The sequence below is a fragment of the Parus major genome, chromosome 7 (assembly GCF_001522545.3).
Source record: "Parus major isolate Abel chromosome 7, Parus_major1.1, whole genome shotgun sequence".
Lineage (NCBI taxonomy): Eukaryota > Metazoa > Chordata > Aves > Passeriformes > Paridae > Parus > Parus major.
In genome coordinates this window covers 28,180,856-28,204,735 of record NC_031776.1, presented here as the reverse complement: position 1 = coordinate 28,204,735, position 23,880 = coordinate 28,180,856, and the positions used below count along the sequence as shown (strand labels likewise).

Genomic DNA, 23,880 nt, shown 5'->3' with positions numbered 1-23,880 from the left:
CCTAAGTCCACTATTCCAGTACTTACTCTCAGTGTTTGATATTTTAATGAGTAATCTTAAGAAGAGGCTCATCTTGCAGAGTGCTGTAGTATATGACTGCAAAGGCTCAGAAGAGGTTTCCTTAACTTTATTTTTTTGTGTGTGTACCTGATACATGGAATTGACGGTTCAGTATTGCAGCAGACCATCTCGAGTCTCTTAGAATGCTTCTTGCAAGCACAGATAGAATGCTGCTTTTTCATGCTTAGCTGTATAAAGTGCATCAATTTTTTATTTATTTTTTTCCTGTCTTCCCTAAGCAAGCCAGTACATTCATCTCCGTTTGAGGAGCTGCCCAAACTAGGATTTCTTGCAGAACAGGTTTAAACTGAGGTCTGATTGCCTGGAGCATCTCTATGAGTAAATTTGCTGAGTACCTTTCATCAGTTTCCTATCTCTGCATCTGTAGTTTGATGTACTAAAATCTCTGCTGTCTAGTGGGATACACTGTCTTCTACTTCTTTGAGCGCTCCTGCAGCTCAGTCCAAGGGAAAAATGTCATTTGGAGATGCTCTTTGTGCTTGCTGGACACTACTGTGCAAAATAGATAGCGTGCAGGGTTTAGGAGTCAGTGGCATCATTATGAAGGACTGCATGTGGGCTGTGCAGTTTAGCAATCCAGCAGGGTGGATTATTTACCTCCAGAGTAATCCCAGCTAAATCCTGGATGAAATTCCCACCATTATAAGAAATTCAGCTGATTTTTCAGGAGTGGTTTCATTAAATGTATCACAGTCCAAAGAGCAGACTGAATTCCTTCCAGTCTCACTGGGTGATTTGCCCCAGCATATGCAAGGATCTGCACTGGCATGAGCATCATCAGGTCCTTCCTCTGCCTGATTCAGGACTGCACTGAATCAAGCACAGCAAGATTTGCATCTGGAAAATCCAGTGTGTTTCTACTCCAACTCAAAAAGCTCAGGTTTCAGTCTAAAATTGGAGGACTTCACAAGGCTCTGTTTCCACAACAATGCTGGAAATGGTTTAGTACTGCTACAGAGTGGAAAGAAAAGCATACTTGGAAACTTCAAAAGCTGCCACCAGGAGGAATGTCACCCCATGGCTGGCCACAGGAGCGTGGGCTGCTTTGGTCATGGCACACAGTGGAAGGAGGAGACCTTGGTTCTCATTCAGCTATTACTGTGACTAAGTAAACTCTCAAAAATTCATCAGTCGGGAATGGAGGTAAATATTTCCATGTGGATGGGCAAGTGAAGCTGTGGGAGAGCCAGGCCTGGGTAGCCAGGGTACAAATGCAAGTATTTGCTACATAAAGCCCATTATTTTTGCTGGGTTATTCTGTGCACAGCTGCCAGAGCAGCAGCTCTCAAGGAGAGGCTTTGAGCCACGTTGTAGGGTTTGCAAATTCAAGTGTTAATTTCTGTCTAAATTTTAACGCAGTTGAACAAGTTACATTTTGGTTCATACTGCCCATTTATGTTTTGAGCTCTTGCAATGTCCAGGAGCTGGAATATAACTTCTGAATGCGAACAAGGAATGAAATGCCTGGGGATGTGGCAACAGCCAGAAGGAAAAAAAACCCCACACTCTTAAGAAGGCTCTTGTTTGGTATGAATGAGCCCAAGGAGCCTGTTTGAATGAGAGCCATAGAGAGAGAGCAGGGCTTGGCTCCCTGGGGTTAGAGTTAACCACCTTGCGGGCAGCAGAAGCCCTCAGTGCAGGGCTCTGGCACGGTCAGGCCTCTGTGATGACTCAGAATGATTGACAGGACCTCCTTATCCTCTTTTTGTTTTTAGTCCAGGGCACGCTAGGTTTTCCTCCAGCTGTCCAGTTTGATTCACTGCTTCCTGTGCTCACAGCTCAGCCCCTTATGGGAGCGACCCAGGCAGCCACGGCTTTCCATTTCTTGGTGCAGTATTCACACGGGATTCAGCAAAAATCCTTCTTCCAAAGCTCTCATGGCAGAAAGTTCTGGGTCAAGAGAAGACTTCATGGGACTCTTCAGCAGCTCTTGGCAAGTCTGGGAATCTGCAGATTACACCCAGTAGCAGCGTGGTGCGCCGGTATCTGCAGATGCAACTGGCTGAAAATAGAGGCCTGACAATGCTTTTATTGACATTTGGGTTGGAAAAAATAGCAGACTGGGAGTTCAAGCCTGAGGCATTTCATTTGGAGCGCGCAGCCTCTGTGCTGGAACCTCAGCTGAAGATTTCTTTAATCATTTATTGGCAGTGGAAGTTAATAGCTGCACCCGGGGGAGCTGGGCCATCAGTGGTATGGAAGGGCACATTCATAGCCACAGGCATGCTTCAACAAGCTGCTGCATTCAAAGCCCATGCCACTGATGTCTACTTCAGCTTTACTTGTGTGGTTCCACTTCATTTTTAAAGCCCAAAGTGTGGATTTTGTAAGTAAAACCTGCTTGGGAGCCCTTGTGCTGCTGGGCACCAGCAATCCAGGAGCAAAGAGCATCAGCCTGGCTGATGCCCCTGCTGGGATCACTGGCAGGGAGAGCCCTCAGTGTCTGCCACCCCTGCTGCTTTGGATGTGTCCCAGTGCAAACACACTGCACAGCTTAACCTGGATATCCTGTGGAAATGTCCCTTTTAGTGCCATAAAAGTAATTTACAGTAACATGAGTCCACTGTGAGAATCACCTGTGTGGGAAGGGAAGATGAGTGTGTTTTAAAAGTGCTTTAGTATGAAAATTATGGGAAGAGGCACTCTCATATATTCAGCTAGAAAAAAATGAGAAGATATGCGTAAAGTGATTTTAAAAGTCATCATCTCAGGGGCTTTTGGACAGCCAGCTCCATGTTTCAGACTGGTCAAACAGTTAATGCCTCTGTCCACAGCAGTAGGAATATTTGATGAGGCAGATGAGTAGCTGGACTCTTTGATTAATCAGAGACCTTTGAAAAAGACTAAAGAAAAATCACCAGATTCAGTCATATTTTAGAGGTTCTTAGCACCCCAAAGCAAGTTTCTGCCCTTTTCATTTGCCTTAGGGAAGGAAAAGAAAACAAGACCTTCTTACAGATGAAGAGAGGCTTATAGCTTCTCCTGCCTTTTAGGCTTCTGGGAGCTTATTTGCTCTTGTTTGAATTTACAGTGTGTTTAGCTTTAAGAATGTCTCAGAACCCTGCTAAACACTGTTTTGGAGTGGAATAACCATTCAGCCCATCCTGTTCTCTTTTGCTGAAGGTCTCAATCTGTGCACCAGTGGAAGCGCCACGTCCTGTGAAGAGTGTCTCCTCATCCATCCCAAGTGTGCCTGGTGCTCCAAGGAGGTAGGTGGGCACACCTCGTTTGTCTTTCATGCTTTGTGTAGTGTTGGAAGGGAGCTCTTTTCTCACCTTGCCTGTTCCTGATTCGTGGCACAAGGGGTGGGTGAGGGCAGAGGATGCTCCATGCCGAGTGTATTTTGGTTGTATGTGACTCCTCAGCTCTTTGACAGCATAGGAAATAAGACTTTGACTCCACTGGCCCTCACACACCCTAAACAGAGCAGCACTGTTCCTTCAGTCCTTCTGTCCCTTCAATTACCTTCTTGTTTTTGGTGGATGCTGGGTCCCTGCATGGCCTCTGTGTTGCAGGGAGCCTTTGCTCCAAAGGTTTCTCCCTAAAAAGCCCCAAGCTCCTGGCTAGTGTCCTGCTACGTGTCCCTTGTCGTGTGGCCTGGCAGGGGCTCTTTGTCTGTAACAAAGACAATTCTCCTTTCTGAATCTGTTGTGTCATTTTGGGGGGGTGACCCATGCTCTGGCATCAGTACCATGAGTTGAACAGAATAACTGAGCACTTCAGAGGGAAAATATATCCTTGTCTTGATGCTGGAGCTGTTCACCCATAATTCAGTTGTGCCTCCTTTTTGTGGGGAATTGCAAATACCTCCCCCTGCTCCCTAGGGGCTGCTCATGAGTTTAGATTTATATATACAATCCAATATATGTCTTATCAAGTAGACTTAAAATTTCTAGAGAACAGGGTGTGTGAAAGACCTAATAATTTCTCATGCATAGAAAGCAATTGCCTGCTTAGTGCCTGTCCTAGGTGTTCAGGAGAGAAGTGTGGATGCTTTCAGATGCATGGAAAAATCTGAAGACCAGGCTGGCACAGCTGCTGTGTCAGGAACCATTTTTTGGGGTGTGAGAACCCCAGAGCAGTGGATGACCTTGAACTTCTCGATGGGCATGGCCAGTGGTGATGCTGTTCTATTCCCTGCTGACCCTTATTCCTCTAATGTGGCTATCCCTGTTCCCTTTTGAGTGCACACTTCACCTTCCAGCTGTAGCTGGTGTTGCTGAGCTGAGGATTCAGGCTCTGTTTCTTCTGCTGTTCCCATCCCTTCTCCTGCCAGCCCTGCCTGGGGCAGCTGCCAGCTCCAGGGCAGAGGATGGGCTTGGGGATGGAGATGGATGTGGGGTGAAGGTGACTTCCAATCCCTCTGGTTTGGCTGGATCTTGTGGGGTGCCCAAACCATTGGCTCTCCAGGTCTGTTTCACTGGAGTTTTCACTGGTAAGCACAGTTGCATTTCTCCAGGGAAAACCTCGTAATTCCACAAACACCACGCTGCTGCCTGACAGTGTAATAGCATTCGTGGATTGTTCTTTTCCAGCAAGGCAGTTGGTGCCCAGAAGGGAAAGGGTAAAGCAATAGATCTTGCTTCTGAGACATCTTGTAAACAGCTGTAAGAGCTCCTCTTCCAGACAGCTAATCTGTGGTGGTGAGATTGGATCCAGGAACGATGGCTATTAAGCCATGGGTGCCCAATAGCTTGTGCTTTTTTTGTTGTTTTTTTTCTTACTTGGCATCAAAAGACAACTTTCTGCAGAATGTTGCTAGTGGAGATGTTTATCTGGTGGTCACTGTGACCACTAATTGTACTAATGGGACTGGCAGCCTGACTCTTATCATGCAAACAGGATAGTTACCAAAGAAAAAAGAAAATTCCTAACTGGAATGGAAGGGCCAAGGAGGAAGATGGGTGTTTACTGGGAAGTCCTGTAATACTTCCTGACCTTTAGCCTGCAGCAGCTATTTAAAAATATACAGTTCAAGGTGTTTTGTGCCAAGAGCTACATGTTTAAAAGCTCCTGTTTCCATTACACGCTACATGCTTAAACTTAGCAAGTTCTTATTCTAATTCTTTATTTTTTGTATTTTTTTAAGAATACACTGTTTGAAACTAATTACTTCTCTTTAGCTGAGATCATCAGGTGAGGTAATGGGATTTCAAAAGATACCTGGAGTTTTTCAACTTCAGAAAGTTTAATAGTAATATTATAAACTCTATAATATCCCCCTTCTTTTCATAGTCATTTCACCACCTTATTTCCCCTCCCTCTGCTGCAGTCTATTCAGATTTATTAAATTTATTAAATAGCTCCAAAAGTGTTTTCCTTAGTTTTTTCCTTGGGCTGCCATTTGCTATCTATGTTGCCTGGGTACATATACACCAGTCAATTTCTATAGCTTTGCTGATCTTTAAATATTAGAGATAAGATATTGGAGTGGGTTCCACAGATGGCAGTTGTGTTGTGGCAGAACCTCAGTCAGCTGATTTGTGTGCATTTTGTGCTCCCTTTGCATTTACTTTACAGGTTTGGGAGCAAATTGGGCCAGGTTTTATTGACTTTGTAAGCAACAATTAATAATTTTGTCAGGAAATATATATATAGTAGAAGTCTGTTAGTACATGTAGTATAATTCTATATATATACTTTATATAATAGTATACTATATAGTTTATATATATAGTATATATATATAATAGTATACTATATAATATATATGTATGTTTAGAGGTGTCTGTTATGTGTTTTTAATATTTTTATATATATATACATATATATATATATATACACAGTGTATAATTATATATATAATTGCATTGTATAGTTATGTATAAAATTGATCTTTCTGTATTCTTATACCTTCTTGTATTTCCTTTGGGGAAATATTTGGGGAATAATATCACTTGATGGGACCATCACACCAGTTTATTTGGGAGCCCTATCCCAATAGTTTCCCGGGAGGGATAAGGTTCCTTTGACTTCCATTGCCTTGAATTGTGAGGGTAAGGGGATGTGTACAGACAGATCTCACAGCAGAGCAGTCAGGGTGCTCTGACTTTATGACTGCCACCTCCTAACCTGTTGGTACAGGCTGCATCATGTCCCCTGGCTTGGTTGGACTTCTTTTCACTTCTTCCTGTGTTCATCATCTCTGTTCCCATCCAAAGGGGTGATGATGGATGAGCTGATGATAGCAGCTTCTGGTGTGCAGCAGCCCTAGAGCCTCCAGGGGCTGCTGAGCTAAACACAAGTCTTTGGGCTCTTGGAAATTGGGCATTGATTCTGTTGGCTCCTGGAAGAATAGCCTGAAAGGCAGGCCTCAAAGGTGGTTTCAGTTGCACTTAGAAGAGGAGGTGAATATGTGGCCTTAACCATCACCTGAGCATGCCTTGAAACAGGACTCTGAGGGAGAATGACTCTTGGGGTGATGGGGGCTGCTGCAGCCTTTCCATTTGTGCTGGAACTGAGGAATCTGCAATGTCTAGGAGGAGCTGGAAATGATGAGGAATTACTGATGTGGTGCTGGTAAAATGTTCTGACTGGAAGCTGCCCACTGGCAACCTGTGGGGTTGCTGTGTCTCTGTGGCAGCCTGGTTTCCATGTGTGGGAGCGGAGGATGCTTGTTGAATGTTCTGCAGTAGCACCTGCTTGCACAGGCTGAGCAGGACTTGTTGGGTTTTCTGGGGAGAACAGGGAGCTCTGGAAGTGGCTTCAGTGCTGTGCTCTGAGCTGCCAGGGCAGGTGTGATAGGTCGGGGTTGTGATTGTGATAAACCTTCCTGGGGTGATTGTAGAAGGCAAAGCTCTTCAAAAGAGCATTTGGAAGGACCAGTATGGGGGGGAAATTTCACCATTACATCTTCTTTTTTGCTGCTTTGGGGAGAAGTGGACCAGTGTGCACAGGCTCCTCTTGTTTGTTAGATTGTTTGTTAGGTGGATGTCCATTACCTATGTGGATGCATTTATGTGTGTACATGGAACCCAGAGATACACATTAATGAAAATGAAATGTCCTTTTTGAGTAAGTGAAATTAAATTTCCCCAGTGGCACACTCTGTTTTCCAGCAGGTGGTTTTATCCCATCCTCTCCCATCTCAGAAATCTCAGACTAGTGAAAGAAAATCAAGGATATTGCTAAAGGGAACATATCAAGTTGTTGGTTTTTTGGTTTTTTTTGTTTTATTTATTTTTTTAAGGGAGAAAGCAGGCATGTTTCAGACTGAATGAATGCAGAACTGGATTGATTAAAAAATGATTGAGACCTTCTGCAAAGGAGAGCAGGATGGGCTGAATGGTAGGGACATGCCTAGTCAGGAGTTAGATATTAGATACAGTGAGTGCTATTCTCCATTTTTATAGCATGAACCAAGCAATTTGTCTTAAAACTGTCCAACTGATGAGCATGTAATTGTCCTGCTGTTGTCTCCATTCACTCTGGCTGCTCGTGTGGGTTTGCCTTTGTGAACTTGTTACTGCCGAGGCCAGACCACGACGTGCCGGGGGGCTGGAGCAGCCAGAGCTACTGACAGGGCCTGAGGGATCTTCCACAGTGCTCCTCTGTGGCAAGAAGCAAAATTTGAGGTGGTTCTCCCTTGTGAGTGGCATCTGCTGCATTTCTTGCCCCAGCAGGCCTGCAGGCAGATGACTGGCAGATAGGTGGGCACGCTGAATTGCTTAACTAACCCCAGGGTGTTCTCTGCTTGGGGAAAATTGGGGTTTGAACCAGCATGCTGTGTCTGAGCTGCTGTGGGGCTGCCTTTCAGTGTGGTTTCTCATGAGCTGTCTGGACCTGTGCAATGCCCTTTATTCCCCAGGTCTGCTCATCCTTTTTCCCTTTACTGAGCCTCCATGAACCTGGATTTTCTCTATCACAGAAAACCTTGCACTAGAGTTGGATGGTACTGGTAGCCCCAGTTTTGGCTTTGGGTTTTGACCTGTGGGTGCAGCTTGGGTGTTTGCTGGGTGCAGTGGTGACTGCTGTGACTTTCCCGAGGCCATTGCCACCCCCCTGCTCAGTGTTTCTCTGCCTGGGTAAGAAATCAAGACAAAGTACAGGTCAGTCCTGCACCCCTGGGTGCTGAGCAGAACCACCCTCCCCTCGGGTGGGTATTTTCTTCCACCACCTCTTCACAGAACAAGAAATAATGGATTTGATTTGAGCTGCAGCTCAGCAATTGCTGCCCTTTAGCAAGACCTCTGGACTCATTTTAGAAGAAAGTTTAAAGAAAATAGCTGGATCAAGCAAGGGGGACTTGGGAACTGGAGAAGTGCAAAGATTTGCTGATTTAAGAGTTGTGTAGGAGCTTTCTCCTGACCTCCTGTACTTCCTTTGGAGTCTTTGGAGCAGACCCTGGGAAAGTTTCGAAACACCTGATGGAAGCTGCAGTTACGTGAGCAGCCCTAAATATTGTCCTGTTTGGAAGCTTCTCTCCAATGTTAATTACCTGAGAGTAACTGAAAGTTCCCAGCTGTGTTTCTGGACTGATTGTATTGGTTTTTGCAACACTTTTTTTGATTGTCCTTTCTAATAGATGGCAGCAGTTGGCAGAGGTGTTCACCTGAGCTGTGGTCTGGGTTCTGGGAGAGCAGGAGATCATCTCCCCCTGGGTGCCCTGCTGCTGGGTGAATAGGCCCAGGAGAACACCTGGACCCCACCAGCTTTTTGCTGATTTCAGGCAAAACTACATCCGATAGAAACTTCTCTCCAAGGCTGCCTGAAATGTACTGCTCTGAAAGGCTGGGCATTGTTTTCAGTTTTGTGAGGGATTCTGATTTTTATTTTGTCATGCTGGAGATGATTTAAATAGTCCCAGTCCTCCTTTTTTGGAAGTTCATCTGTTTACACAGTGTGTTCCAAGAAATTTGGATTCATATCCATCTGATGTGTCGTCGCTGGTTTCTTGGCTGGACTCTGCTGCTGGATGCTGGAATGAAAATCTTTCATTTTTCAAATAGTATTGGGACCTTGTAGGGAGAAAAATGCAGCTGGAAGCCTCTGTCTGTGTCCCAGGGCCCTGTATCCAAGCTTGTCCTTGAAGGACCCCTGAAGATCACCCCAAGAGGATCTGTCAGGAGCCTCTCCCTCCTTGATGTCTCTCCTGTCCTCTGCCATGCTGGAGTTTCAGCAGCAAGTGAGGTTTATTCAGCCCCACACTGGTTTTGGCTGAACAGCTGAAGGAGGGGCTAGCATGGCTGCAAGCATCTTCTCTGCATTATTTCATGTTGTATTAGTTCCTCAGCCTTGGAGCTGAAGAGGGTTGTCTCTATTGTTGTAGTGCAGAAATAAGTAGGAATCGACTATTGAAAATCCAGCAAGTTTTGGGCATGTGACTTGTTCCCTTTGGCACTTTTGGGGAGAAAAAAAAAAGGCATTCTAACAAACAGGCTCTTTGCAAAAGGGTGCATTGTGTTCCTGGCTGTTCCTGAGTGCTGCCCTGCACAAGGCTGCTTTGTGCACCACGCACGGGGCTCGCAGCAAGGGCTGCAGCTCTGGGATGGGTGTTGGGAGACTCCTGGCCATCCTTTGGGAGTGAGCCTCTGCCTGCACCTTGCTGCCTGTGCCTGACTGTCTGTGGTGGGCACAGACTGCATTTTCACCAGCTCCCATGAAGTTTCTCCCACCTCCCTTGTTCTCCACACAGTGCTTGTGTGGGGCGTGTGGTGTTTCACCCAGGGAAGAGGGAGCCGCCCACTCTGCCTTCAGCTTCACATTTTCACTTGGCCCTCTCTGGGTTGGTGACTTTGTCCTGCTTCTCTCAGTGCCACCTCCTTGTCCTTTCTTCTGTCTTTTGCAAAGCTCCTTTGAGATGATGCATGTGCATAAAATAATAGGGATGGCAATGTCCCTGCAGCAAACCAACTGCTTTGCCTTGCTCTCTTGTGGCCAGGGCTGGTGCTGCTGCTGTGGCTGGGCTGAAAACACAGGCTTAGGTTTCTGTTTCAGTGCTCTGTGAGCAAATTCAGGGCTCAAATCCTCATAGAATTTCCTTTTTTGGTTGATCCCTTTGAAAGGCTCAAGGCTCAGTGCAGGCTCCTTCCAAGTACAGTCATCACAAAGGACACCAGCTTCTCCTTGTCATCACCTAGCTGTTAGATACCAGCATGTCAAAACAAAGCCCCTGCTGTGGGATTGATGTATTCCCCTCCACTTCATCTTTGTCCCTTCTTCACCCCCCAGGATTTCGGCAGCACAAAGTCCATCACATCCCGGTGCGACTTCCTGCAGAACCTGATTGCAAACGGCTGTGCCGGAGCCATCGAGAACCCGAGCAGCAGCATCAGCGTGGTGAAGAACGTCCCTCTGAGCAGCAAGGGCTCTGGCCAGACCCACCTGGACGTCACCCAGATCACGCCTCAGAAGGTCGCCTTGAATCTTCGTCCTGGTGAGTCCCCAGCGGCTCCGTGGGGTGGGGGGGAGGGAGGAAGGGTGGCCAGGACATGCCAAGAGCACACTGGAGCTAATGGCCTTGTATCCCACTGGAGCAGGGGACTGCTGGCCCCTTCCATACCTTTGAACTTTGGGAGTGCATCACAAACAGGTTTGGGGCTGGGGCATGTGTCCTCTGTGAGAGGAGACTGCTGTTGGGCAAAGTCAGTCAAAGCCCACCCACAGGTGCTCCCAGTAATGGTCTTAAGACCTGCATGTGCTTAAAAGGAGCCTGCTTGGCTTAAAAATGGTATCACTGCATGGAAGGAGTTAAAATAACTTTGGTTCCTCCGCTAAGCTGACAGGGCATGACTCTAAACTGAGACAGTTCCTTCTATAAATTGGAAACAAACTCACATATCTGTTTTCTGTCGGTATGCAAAAGAGTTTGAGTATGCAAAAGAGTCTCCATCAAGGCAGAAGATGGAGATTTGAACTTGTGACTCAGGCCTTGGACCGTAGCCAGGTCCCTCTTTCATTCTCCTGAGCCATCACTTTTCTTCAATCTCTTCCTTTTAATTAAAAATTAGAAGGGAACAGCTCATCTGAGCTATGCAAGCATGCTTGTTATCAAAAGTTGTTGCATGGTGGGGGGAGACTTTAATGTGGGTTTAGAATTCTTGCAAAAATTTGGCAGCTGACTTTTCTGAAGAGGAGAAAAAAAAGCTCTTTATTGCAAAGATAAGAAGCAAATATAAAAGCTTGATTCATTATAAGTGACTGGTGTGGGTTTCTAAGGCTTACAGTTTTGTGACAGCTCTCACGAGCACACAGAAAAGAGAAATATTGATGTTTTGCCCAAGAAGAAATAGGGGTTTGAGCTGGTGCTTATGCTACCAGTGCTCTCCCAGAGCCTACCAGTTGCTGCAGGAGTTTTTGTTTTAACTGTGTAACTTAGAAGTTGTCAAGATTAATTAACTTCCTCAGCTGTCATTGCTCAGACCCTCAAATCTAAAAAAATTTGCTTCAAAGCCTTAAAATCAGATACCTGAGAGCATTCGCTGCTGTACATACGTCTGGATGCATGGCTTGTGCCACTGAGTATTGTGTTAAAAGAGGGAGCAAAAGGGAGTTGTTATTATTGCTGTTTCTTGAGGCAATTCCTGACAGAAAGGGCTGGCTCAGCTTCCACATCTCACCTCCTGTACATCCACCTCCAGTTCAGCGAATTCTGCTTTCCCAATCCCCGACAGTTTTGCCCATCCAATGCCCACTGCTCCAGTCAGCGCTGGGGTGTGGGGATCCATCTCCCTGTGGCCCCTGTGTTCTTGGGAGCCTTGGGCTGCACAGGGCTGGTGTGCTGCTTCTGCCCACCCTGCAGGGACCACACTCAGGGCCATCCTCAGTTCTTTGTGATGGAGAAACCCTCCAGCTCTGGGCTGAGCTGCAGGAATCAGCCTGAGGATCCCCACAGCAATTCCCACACTGAGCCAGATCACTCCTCTCCCTGTGCTCCTCTTGCAGAGCATCAGAGACATTGCAGGAGGAGGGACAAACCTAGATGTTTGTAATACTATTTCCCATTTTTGTTCTCTTTTTGCTGCTGGGCAGTGCTTCACTTTCAGGCTGATGACTTCCTAAACCCTTGCATTAGCAGGCCCAGTTAAAATTATTCATTAATCCTTGATTAATTTTTCATTAATTCCTGTGAACCCAAGACAAAAAGGAGACAATGTTGATTTAATTTTGGGCAAGAGGGGTGTACTATTTCAAAGAAGAATTCACGCAGTGGTCTGTGGCAATGGTGATCTTTTATTCTTAGACTGCTAAGCAGAAGCAGAAGGGAGTGGATTGTCAATTGTTTACTGTTCCCACCCAGGCAGTTTGATCTCATCATCCTGTGGCAGAAGTCACATCCCCAAATCTGTGTCCTCAGCTAAACTCCAAAGGCCTTAAATTGATGCCCTTATAGGGTAGCTTTTGGATTGTGCATTTTTAGGATTTGTAATACTCCTTTTTAATCTCGAGTCCAGCTATAAAGCAGCATGTCCTAGTTAAATGAAATAGAAATAGTGTAAAAGTACTTAAAAATGAATAGATGGAAGCTGTGTTATCCATCAGGCCATAAGCCTTACCAAGCAGGAATAAGCCGGATAAGCATGATTGTCGAATTTTTGTTCTTAAATTGACCACAATCAATTTTTCCAGTTTCTGCACTGCCCCTGTGTGATGGTATCCAAGAAAAATTTCTGAATTAAACTCTGAGTTTGAAACTTTTCAGTAAAAGTCCTAAGGAGAGGATGGTGGTGACACTATGTGAGGAAGGAAGGGGCTGGATTATCCCTAGAAGTGTGAGAGTAATACTGTCCATAGAGAATAATAAATTCTTTTGCACTTACATCCACATACATTAGCGATATTTTCTCTGACATAATTGGTTTGTGCTGTTAGGAATGAAAAAAGAACCAGCTACAGGATCCTGTTGGTTTTGGTGCTTCTCAGGGACTAATAAAATGGTAACTCTTTGATCACAGCATCCCAAATACTCTTTCTGGCAGGGAGAACAGTGTTTTGGAAATGAAAATGTTGCAAAATACAGAGGACACGTCCCCTTTTCCAGTGGGAAAAACATGTAGGAATGAAAAACATGGGCATGGGAAAGATTTTTCCTAGATTTAAACACATTTTTTCAGTACTGAGTTAAAGTCAAGCTTGCAATCACAGTCTTTTACCCTGCAATCAGTGCTAACGGGTTTTGTGCTACATGAGTTACATTCTTCCTTGTTCCCCCACGAAACACATGCCAGGTACAATGTGAGGCCCACCTGGAGCACCTGCTGTGCTCCACATCCCTGCCCTGTGCTGGGAAAGTCCTGCTCCTGCTGGACAAGAAAGCTGGGGAGGAGAGTAAGGAGGAATATTTATGGCATGAGCTTCTTGCTTCCTACAGCTGGGTGCTGTCTATATGTGCATGTTTGTGCCTCCTGCAGCCCTGCCTTTTCCAGATGGGGTTTTAGCAGATTGCAGGGAGATACTGAAACAGGAGGGTGTTGTTTGAGGAGCTGTGGCTTGGTGCAGCCTGACCCCAGGTGCCAGGCAGGGCTCTGCCAGCCAGGCTGCAGAGCCCCTTGTGCCGTGCAGTGCCAGCATGGCAGTTTTGGGATGCTGTTGCTGCTGTTGGGCTGGAAGTAAGTGGGAGCAGCTGTGCTGCTGTGCACAAGGAGGAGAACAATAAAGTGGTTAAGGAAATGTTTTCATAATACTAAAAAATGTGAGTTCCATTTCTGGGGAAGAAGAGGGGAAGCCACAAGGGTTTTGCAGAACCTGCCACAGCCCCAAGTTCAACCTTGCCCATGAAGGGCTGGGAGAGGGCAGAACTGGGAGCTTGGTTTTGAAAGGATCCAATTCCCTGGGGCTGAGACCCCAGTGAACTGGAAAAGGAGCTAAGGTGGAAGCTGAGAACATGGGATCTCCAAACCAGCCTGGCTTGTGGGGCTGGGGTTTGCAGTTTTGTTTAGACCCCTCTCTTAGCAAAGCAAAAGGCAAACTTTGCCCACCTGCTGTCTGGCTCCACCAAGGTCCATCTGCTGTGAAGTTGAGTTCACTTTGAAGCCACTTCAGCTTTTTTTGAGCCATAGGTGTTGCCTGTGGTGGTGTTCCCTGGTATCCCTTCCAGGGGCATCTCTGGTGAAACCAGTGTGGCAAAGGAGGTCAGGACCAGGCTTTCTTCTGCTTCTGTTCACATCTGTGACTCAGCCCTGTCAGCTCCTCCTCTTGTGTTCTTCAAGAAGTTTCACCTCTGCCTCAGTGCTTTCCTGGGTGAAAACAACTAACAACTAACAACTTTCTTTTTCATTTCCTTTTTGTCCCAATTTCTCCAGCTCCATTTTTGGGGAGAGCTCCTTTCCAAAGGTGTTTCTTCTGTGTCTGTTTCACCTTGACTTCCCTCCACAGCTCAGAGGACATCTTGCTCATACTGGCTGTTTTCTCCTGATTCTCTTCCTTCTCCTCCACCTCCTTCTCTCTTTTGTGCAGGGCTTCTTGGACTGCTCCTGGTTTGCTTTGAGAATGTGCTCAATTAAGTGTGGGCAGGGCCCCTGTTACAGTAGTCCATGAAATATCCCTTTAAGGTTCACTCTGCTTTTCTTTCCTGTTTTCTAGGAAAACATCCCTGGACTGCACACAGAGCAACAGTGTGTCCCTCCCTTAGATGTAGTCTCAGATGAGATGGAAAACCATTTCTGATCCCTCTAAAGAGCTAAAATAGAGACATGCACTCCATGTCTTTTTCTTGCCAGCCTGTATACTACATAGTGTAAGAGAACCCAAAGTCAGTTCCTGTTTTCCTGTTAGTCTCCTAAGGGATGTGTTTGGAAAAGCTGATTGCCCTCACCCTTTTCCTTTGAAAAAGTGATTTGTCTGCTCTGCAGGGGGGAAAAAAAGTGTGCGACCTGGATTTTTATGTGTGCTGGGAGTTTCCTTTTCACCGTGCCCAACCCTTGTGTGTGCACAGGTGACCGGACCTCGTTCCGAGTCCAGGTGCGGCAAGTGGAGGATTATCCCGTGGACCTGTACTACCTGATGGATCTGTCCCTGTCCATGAACGACGACCTGGATAACATCCGCAATCTGGGCACCAAGCTGGCTGAAGAGATGCGGAAGCTCACCAGCAATTTCCGTCTGGGGTTTGGCTCTTTTGTGGACAAAAACATTTCTCCTTTCTCCTACACGGCACCAAGATACCAAAACAATCCCTGCATTGGGTAAGTGCTGGGTGCACCCTGGAGGGGCAGGGCCTGTGTTTGCACAGAGCCTGGCTGCAGTCTTCATGGGCCTTTTTGTTTTAAATAATGAACCACGCTTCACCCCTGGCTTCTGGGAACGATGACTAGCTGTGGCTGTCACTGTGATACTGGAGCAATTCAAAATAGGATAGCTTCTAATTTTGCTGGGGCTGTTGGGAGATCCCTGAACCTAGACATGGGAAACTGTTGTACCAGGGAGCCTGAAGCTATTTTTAAGTACCTGAAAAGGATGCAGACATAGCAGGCTTTTTTACAGCCTTTAAGGAAAAGGAGCCAGAGCCAGAAATTCCTGATTTCTGTCCTAGCTCTGAGTCATTATTTGGCATTGAGTAAATCAATTGAACTTTTTGTCTGCATTTACAGATAAGAAGACCAAGGCAATGCAAATCCTTCTCAACAAAAATGTTTGGAGGAACTGAGATTTGTGATGGCCTATAGTGCTGATTAATGAGTTTTTGTAGAGTGTTTTTAGGTGGCATGCAGGTTTTTTAATCTTTATTGCTGTGGAAGGAAAGCAAACTGGCAGTTACAAAAGACACAAATGATGTGGTTTACTTTGTATATCAGATGTATATTTGATATCAGAGCTTTTGTCCCTTTATTTCCTTTATTATTTTTTTTTTTTTTGCTTGTATCTTTGCAAGAGTCTTTTCATTTGCCTTTAACCACCAGAGTTGGGAACCAATCCATTGAATTGAGGATTATACCAGAACAAAATTAGGTGTAGGGAAGAGTGTCCAGGTTCATATGGGTTTGGATGTTGGAATTGAGGGGTGCATACAGCAGCAAGTCCTGGGAGAATGTCACCAGTGACACTTTTGTAGTCTCCATCTTCACCTCATCCATCAGTGGGTGCTTCCTAGTCATGTAAGGGAAGTGAGGATAACCCTTGAATTTGAGCCAGTTGTGGATACTTACATTGTAAGATCACCTCAGGCATGGATGCCAAGCTCTGTGCATGCTCTGAGAGGCAGATAAAGACACCTTGCATCAGCTGTGAATTTCTAGGCCAGCTTTTGGCACTGACCAAGCATTGGCATCTCACTGCACATTGCTTGTTGACCAGTCAAAAATGATCTGTATTCTCTTTTCAATAGTTCTGTCCAGAGTGGAAAGTCAAATGGATTTTAACAATGGATTAAACTCTTGCTTTAATCATGAGGCGAAGGTGACCACACTGAGCCAGGAAGGTGTCTCTGTCACAATGGCATTGCACACCACACTCTTCATAGTGCTCCTCCCAGAAATTTGGCATAGCCTCTGAGGGATCCTCTCAGTCACCTCTGTCATCCTCAGTCTCTGACACCTGCCCTCAGGCTGGGGACAGGCTCCAGCTGGAGAAATCTTGGAAGCTTTGTTTGGCTGGTGTGTGATTTAATTGGAGTGACATGGCTTTTGCTGAGTGAAACATGCAGGAGAAGGGTGCAAAAGGAGGAGAGGATGGAACTGGACGACTCAGCAATAAGGTGTACCTGAAACTCCCAATGACCTTTTATCAAGAACATCCAGAGCTGTCACCTCAGCTTTTCCCACTATGATCAGGCTTATCTGTGTGTTCTTTTGGCTTTACCCAGATGGTTGCTTTTCTTTCTATGGGTTACTTTAAGCCAGCCTGGTCTTGGGAAAACATTTAGGAAGGATTGCCCACGGCAGTTTATCTGGTAGGTGTTCCCTTCCAGTTGCCATGTGTCTCTTCATCATCCAGACCAGGGGTGCTGGCTCCCTGCTCTCTGGTGGAATCTCCTTCCCCAGCCTGCTCTATGTGGGGCTCTGGCTGCTGCCATGTGTCACTCACTGGTGCAGCCAGGTGGGTTGTCAGGCGTTGTTTTGTTTGCAGCTATTTCTGGTGTCAAAACAAATGGTTCAGCATCTAAGAAAAGCTGCAATTTGTGGTTTTTGCCTCTGGTCCAGGCTCTTCTCTCCTCTTCCTTGTGGTGATGAGTGACTTGCAGGTCTGGGTGAGGTGCAGCCCTGTTTCCCTTGTCTCTCTCCTTTATCACCTCTGCTCCTAACTCGGCATCCTGATGGGCCAAGGGCAGTGCTGACACCCTGCAGTGCAGAGGTTTCAGACACAGCAAACCCCTTGCATTGCCCTGGGTGCGAGTGCAATGCAAGTCTGGACATGGATCAAAAGGGATGGCTCTAATTGCCAACCAAGCCCAGGGCAATGAGACCTGCCCCGTGGTTAGGTGTGTGTGTGGCTGTGTGGATGGAAATCCCTGCTCTGGAGTCCCTTGTGAGGGATTTGAGTTCTCAGTGATGGTAAATTTTAAATACTCCTTTTGTATAAAAAGTCTCTTGCAACTTACCCATAGTGGGCTGTGTCACTGAGGCTTTTAATTGCTCTCTGGGTTATATGTTTAAAGATAAGAGTGAATTAGTGCCAGACCAACTCCTTTGTAAACACATTTCTTCTTAACCCTTCCCATCCCTCTCTGCTGCACACACTCACTGACTTTCCGTGCCACATGAGCTTCTTTGCTGAGCTCTCCAGGTGAACACTAAAACTTCTCATGGTTTTGTATGGAAAAAAAAGGCTTCCTGGTAGCCTGCCAAATCATTTCTCTGCCTTAGGGTGCCCATCCTAACTTTCTGTTCCAGTGACACCCTGGGAAGCAGAGATGGTATTTGCTCCCCAGCTTTGCAGAGAGAGTGGGAGGAAGCTTGAGCTGGTGTTGGTTATTATTTCATCTCATCCTGGGCAATTGCCAGGTGCCTGGTGTGCAGAAGGTGTAGGCTGGCTCATACTGGCAAGAAAACTGGATGACACAGTGAAAATCCATTCTGTAGAAGAGAGGAAAGGTATCTCTCCTGAGTGATGCTCCTGCCCTTTAACACCAGCCCACTGGTTCTGCAGGTGTGGGACACAGCTCCCATGACCCTCCTGGGCTGCTGAAGAGGGTGGATCTACCAAACACAGCCTTTCCATCATTGGGTTGCATCCTTGGCTGCAGAATCCCAGTGTGAAAACCACTTTATAAGCAGTGAAACTGCAGAGCTGCATGCCCAGGGTAGGCTGGTGCTCAGTGTCTCTGCTCACACCATACATGGACAGAGATGTTCAAGTCCTGGTGGGATCTCTGGAAACTTCAGCTTCTGAAAGTCCCTGAGGGGAAACAAAACCATATGGGCTCTACTGTAGGGTTTTGTAGAAAAATAGCCAGAAATTGAAGTGTCCAAAATATGAAGCATTGTGAAAGTATTCCAACCCTCTGAACGGAATTTTGGAGACCAACCTGGTAGAGCTGGGAGCTTCTGCAGTTCTTGTCTGTGGGTGGGGTTCCTCCCAGCTGACCACTCCTCTGTTTTTCCCACAGTTATAAGCTGTTCCCCAGCTGTGTCCCATCCTTTGGCTTCCGCCACCTCCTGTCCCTGACGGATAAAGTCGACCGTTTCAATGAAGAAGTGCAGAAACAGAAGGTTTCCCGCAACCGAGATGCTCCAGAGGGCGGCTTCGATGCCATTTTGCAGGCTGCTGTGTGCAAGGTGAGTTGCTCTGATTCCTGGAGGTTTCTTCTGCTCTGTTCTTGAACCAAGGCAAAGCTTCAGTTTGCCATTTCTTGGAAGTAACTACTAAATTTTTCTTGGAGAAACTGAAAAATGCTTTTAAAAGTACAGGCTTTTGTTTTTATGTGCTTTTGTAGATAAATAGGCAAAGGAGAAAAGGTTAATTATTTTTCTAGTTTAAGGGGATAAAAATGGAGCTTTTGCAAATGCAAACTTCATTACACAGTTAGACCTTTGGTGCTGAACACCTGGGAGAGAATCCTTTAAGATTCACGTACACTTGTGTGCAGCAGTGCTGCATGTCAGCTCAATGTGCTTTTCAAGGGTGTGTCAAACACATCTTGCAGCAGTTGACCCATGATGAGAGTTGGAGCTGGTTCCTACTGCTCCTACTTGCCCTCCTGGTGTGTGGGGGGATGATCTCACCTCTGGGTGCTGATAGCCTTCTCTCCCTCTTTGTCAGCAGAACTGGAGCAGAGTTCATTAGCTTGGTGCCATGCTAGCCATGTCCTTAGGGTTTTTGGAGATGGTTCTTGAAGATCTGTCTGGAACAAGTAGTTGGCTTGCTCCATATCCCTTTGTCATGAATGAAAGTGTTTGCTCCACTCTGACATGAGTCTGGGCTTCCCTGCTCATCAGAAATGGTTCTATTTGCTATTTCCCTTATTGCTGCAATTTGCTTTGTTTTTGCTTCAGCCTTGCATAATCCTTTTGGTTGGGCATGTTTTCTTCTGGGTCTGAATTATGGGAGCTGGGAGAGATAGGAATGGTCTGTGGGAGCGATGGGATGCAGGCATGTGGGAAACCAGATCTTTCCTTGCCTGGGTTGGTTTTGCTGTGCTTCATGGTCTTGGCAGGACTGAACCTGCCCCATTGGGGCATCTTCCCACGTATATTGTTGTTGGCACAACTCCAGTGCTGCTCCCAATAATTGTCTGGATATAAAGTGCTTTCAGTTTTGGAGAGGTGGCTCCCATGGTTAGAGCAGGTCTCCCTCCAGATCCTGGCTCAGGATGGTGACTCACTTGTGCCATTCACCATGTGGGTTTTTGCACTCCCTTCCACAATGTTATTGCAAAAACAGGCAAATATTTCCCTGTGGTGCAGCAGTACTTCAGTGTGTATCACAAGGGCTCATTTCTGAAGTGCTGGTGGTAGGCAGGAGACATGCAAGATATTTCCTCTATATTTGTGCCAGTCTCAGACTGTTGGTAAGGACCAAAATCTTTAACTGTTCTTCTTGAATGCACAGCCTGGTCCCTTCTAAATTTAGAAGACGAATTTAAGATGCTGGTACCATCTAAATTCAGGAATGAGCACCCTCTAGAAACGGTGAGCGAAGAAGGTGAGCATGTGCACATGCGTGGCTGTTGGCATGATGTGGCAGGTCATGACAACGAATTTCTGCAGCTGCAGCAGTTAATTAATGACTGGAGCTTGGGTGTGGGAAAGGAAGTCCATAGGACTGGTGTGCAAGGCAGGAGAACCGGCTGTGCCGTGACTGGTGCTGCATTGGCAGTCCCTTGCTCTGGATGGAGCAGCTGCCTCTCATCACAGCCATGAGCAGCAAAGACTCTGTCTGTCCAGAGTTAAAAAAAGCAAAATTTCAGGGCAGCTGATTGACATTAGGATGTTTGGTCCCATAGTGAAAATGGGAACTTATTGCTCAATTTCCCTTGTGGTCCCCAAGCGATGGCCCAGACTGGTCAGCAGCTGCGGGCTGTGGTGAGGCTCAACACCACTGAGATGGGTGAGGGTTGCAGACATCTGGGGTGGCAGTGAAGTGCAGCTTGCTGACAAGGATGTTCTTGGCATGAAGTTTTTCATCCTGTAGTGACTAATGGAATATCATGAGGATGAAAATCTGAGAAACAGGCAGTAATTCCTGTTAACTCAGGAACTATTTCCCCCTTGCAAGAGGAGCAGCATATGGGTACCATGGTGACTACAGGTGTGGGTTTCCTCATCACTGCTGTGGCATCCCATTGCATCTCACTGGCATGCTCCAGCTTTTTCCAGGGTAGTTATCACCTTAGAAAGTCACCTGCCTTGGGGACATGCAGTGTGTTGCCCTGAAGCACTTTGTGCTCAGCATTGAGAGGAGAACTGGTCACAGCGCAGCACAGCCTGGCTGTCTCCAAGCCATGGTGTCTAAACAAGAGCTTCTCCTCCCCTTCTGAGGTGTCAGAAACAATACCTCCTGTGTTGACTAGATGTTTTTACACTGTAATGCATAGCAAGCATTTCTTCTGCATGAGCTGCCCAAGGGCTCTGTAGCACTGGAGTAATTCTTTGGCCTGGTTTCAAACCCAAGAAATGGGGAAAGTTTATGCAGCTAATAGAGACTAAGGAGCATGCCCAGGGTTTGGCTCCTTTCTGAAAGATGAAGATATGGTAAATGTTATTCTCGAGGCAATGAAAGAGCCAGAGACAATAAGCCTTTATTCTGATGCTAAAATAGTATGCCAGGAATATTAATCAGCCTCCCATAATTACATTTTCCATTTGCAGTATTTAGGCTTTTTGCCATTCTCTAAGTGCAAGCCTCATATGGCTCAGTGGTATGTGTAAGTTTCAGATCTTATATGCTCAGATGAACCAAAGAGATAATGCTAGATTGGAAAACAAAGCATCTTTTGGAATGGTTTTGATTGGTGCTTGCTAGACACTGGCATGTGGCAATAGCCAAGACATGTGGGAGACACTGAGGTGCCTTTCAGAGCAGTACCAAATGAAGGAGGTTTTGGGTTTTGATCCCTAAGGCATACTTGCCTTGCACCTGTATCTGTTTCTTGCTTCCAAGAAAGTCTGCACCTGAGAAACTGGTGAAGTTTTAGACAAATTGATGAATCCAGGGGAGTCTCCTGGCAACTGAGTCTTGGCAATTAATGGCTTTTATTCAGTGCCCAAAGTATAAATGTAGGTATTTATTCAGGCATGGAAATACAGGCTTTGCAGCTTTTTCAATAGTATTTGGAGAGCTGTGCTGAGGCAGCTGTGTCAGTTTTGCCTGTCACTATTGGCTATATGCAGTGAGAAGCTGTTTTTTTGGGGTGCAGCTGGTCATAGGAGTAGGGGCAGGATCCGTAGCACCTCCAGCCCTGTGGAAACATGTTACTCTGCTTTGGGCCCAGTCCTGCCTCTGCCTTAAAAATCCTACTTATCCCATAAAGGTTCAAAAACCAGATGAGGGGGTAGGCATCAGTGCAGGGCTTTTTGTTCAGCAATCCCAGGCCAATAAAAATAAATGAAATTCTCCTTGGCTATTTGCTTTAAGCAGAGCAGAGTGCTGCTCTGTGTTTCTCAGTGGAAACTTCATGCTGAAGAGCTGTATTTTCCAGTGCCTGGAAGCCACTGGCAGAGGTGGTATGAGATGCTCCTTGGCATGCCAGCCTCCTTGGGGGGACTTTTTAGTAGGCCTACAGCTTTTTTTTTGTGTGTGGATCAGCATGGGCTCAGCCAGCCCATCCCAGGCACCCTGGTTTGATGCTCTGAGGCATCACATACTTTCTGTGCCTGGATATTGGCACTGAGACTGTGGGTGCTCATTGCTTTCAGTGAGCTCCTGAACTGAGCAGCCACAGCAGTTTTGATATTGTTTATGTGGGAAATTGTGTCAGTCATGGAGAGTTTGTCTGCAAAGGAATGCTTAACCCATGATTTAAAGGTGGGCTTAGCAGGCAGGTGACCAGCACCAGCACCCCTGCAGTGACTTTGTAACTGCTGCTTGAATGCAGCTCCTTTTCTTTGTGTGCAGCACATTTCTAAGGAAATGAAACTCAGATTAATTCTTCTAATCTCTTTGGGAGTTTCTTGGCCTTAATAATTTAAAAAGAAATCAGCTTTGGATACTCAAAGAAAAGTGAATTGGATGGGCTTCTGTCTGGTGGCTGAGTAGACTGAAAACTGCCTCTTGCATTATTAGAGCTGTAATCACTTTTGGGTTGAGTTCTTAAGAATTTATGTTTTGGCATGAAGTTTTAGCCTTTTGTCCAGTGGGGTAACTTCAGTGGAATGAATCCTGCTTCCCAGAGCAAAAAAGTCCTCATTGCTTCCTGAGCTGGACTGTAAGGTGCCGGTACATGGTTAAGGATGTGTGTTGCCAAAAATTTCTTCCTATGGCCTTATATGCATTGTGGGGGTCTTTAAAATGTCAATAAAGAAAATAAAACTTCTGTAATTGGGAGGAAAAAGGAATCTACTCTGGAACAGTGTCCCTGAAGCAAGAGTTATATTTGTCGGAAAGATCAGCAGGCATTGGGCTATGACTCACATTTGGAGGCGAAAATTGCACTGCCACAGATGATTCTGCGCCCTTCTGCCTGCTCTGCCCTCCTGCCCTACCCACGCCAGTGCTTTCCATAGGATGGGCCAGCACCTTCCTGTAAACAGGGATGGGTTTGGGTTTTGCTAAATAAGCTGAGCAGTAACTCTGGAGGAGCTGGGTATCTCCATCTGCACCGTGTTCCCATCAGTGACCTTCTACTAGCTTTTCCCTTGTGTCTTCCCAAAGGATTTGTGACTCTGATCCAGGGTCTGGAAGGAGAGGGATGCTGGAAGTGTGTGGGCAGGGAAGGTGTGGGGCTGTGTCTTTGCTGGTCAGTGTGGCCAAGGGGCCAGCAAGGGGAAGCTCTGGATGATGGGACTTTGTGCCTCCAGTCTGTGCCATTGCAGGATCTCCCTGCCATGGTCAGCAGCAAGACCCCTGCCCACCCAGCTTGGGAGTGACCTGGCAGCAGGAGCAGCCACTGAGCAGAGGGGAATTTGCTGCAAAGCTGTAGTTTGCAAAAATTTCCTTTAGGCACTTCCATTTCCTTCCATTTCCATTGCAACTAAGTGCTTCAGTGTGCTGTTGCAGGCACAGATCTGCTTCTCAGGCTGATGAAAACTTGGAAACCTGAGGAAGCTCCACGGGAAGGAAATGTTTGTAATCTGGATCTTATCCCTTTACTTGAAAAAAAATCTGTCTTTGCATCTCTGTTCATGCATGTTCATAATGTCTGGTCCTTGCACAGAGGGACCAAGGAGGGGTCAGAGGACACTTCATGTGCTGTGCTTGACACCTCAATGCTTTTGCAGGGACCACTGCAGCATGTCTTGACATCACCATGATTGTACATAGGCAGAA

The 23,880-nt window shown here is 46.3% G+C and overlaps 1 protein-coding gene across 1 annotated transcript in view; it reads left to right on the top strand.

Moving 5' to 3' along the window:
• Window positions 1-23,880, top strand: part of ITGB5 (integrin subunit beta 5) — a 56,953-nt gene that overhangs the window by 1,051 nt on the left and 32,022 nt on the right. Inside the window, exons 2-5 of the mRNA XM_019007500.1 lie at window positions 3,205-3,290; window positions 10,252-10,456; window positions 14,954-15,203; window positions 18,563-18,731. Of these exons, the coding sequence (XP_018863045.1) occupies window positions 15,022-15,203; window positions 18,563-18,731 (351 nt within the window). The 5' untranslated portion in view covers window positions 3,205-3,290; window positions 10,252-10,456; window positions 14,954-15,021. The remainder of the gene's footprint in view (window positions 1-3,204; window positions 3,291-10,251; window positions 10,457-14,953; window positions 15,204-18,562; window positions 18,732-23,880) is intronic.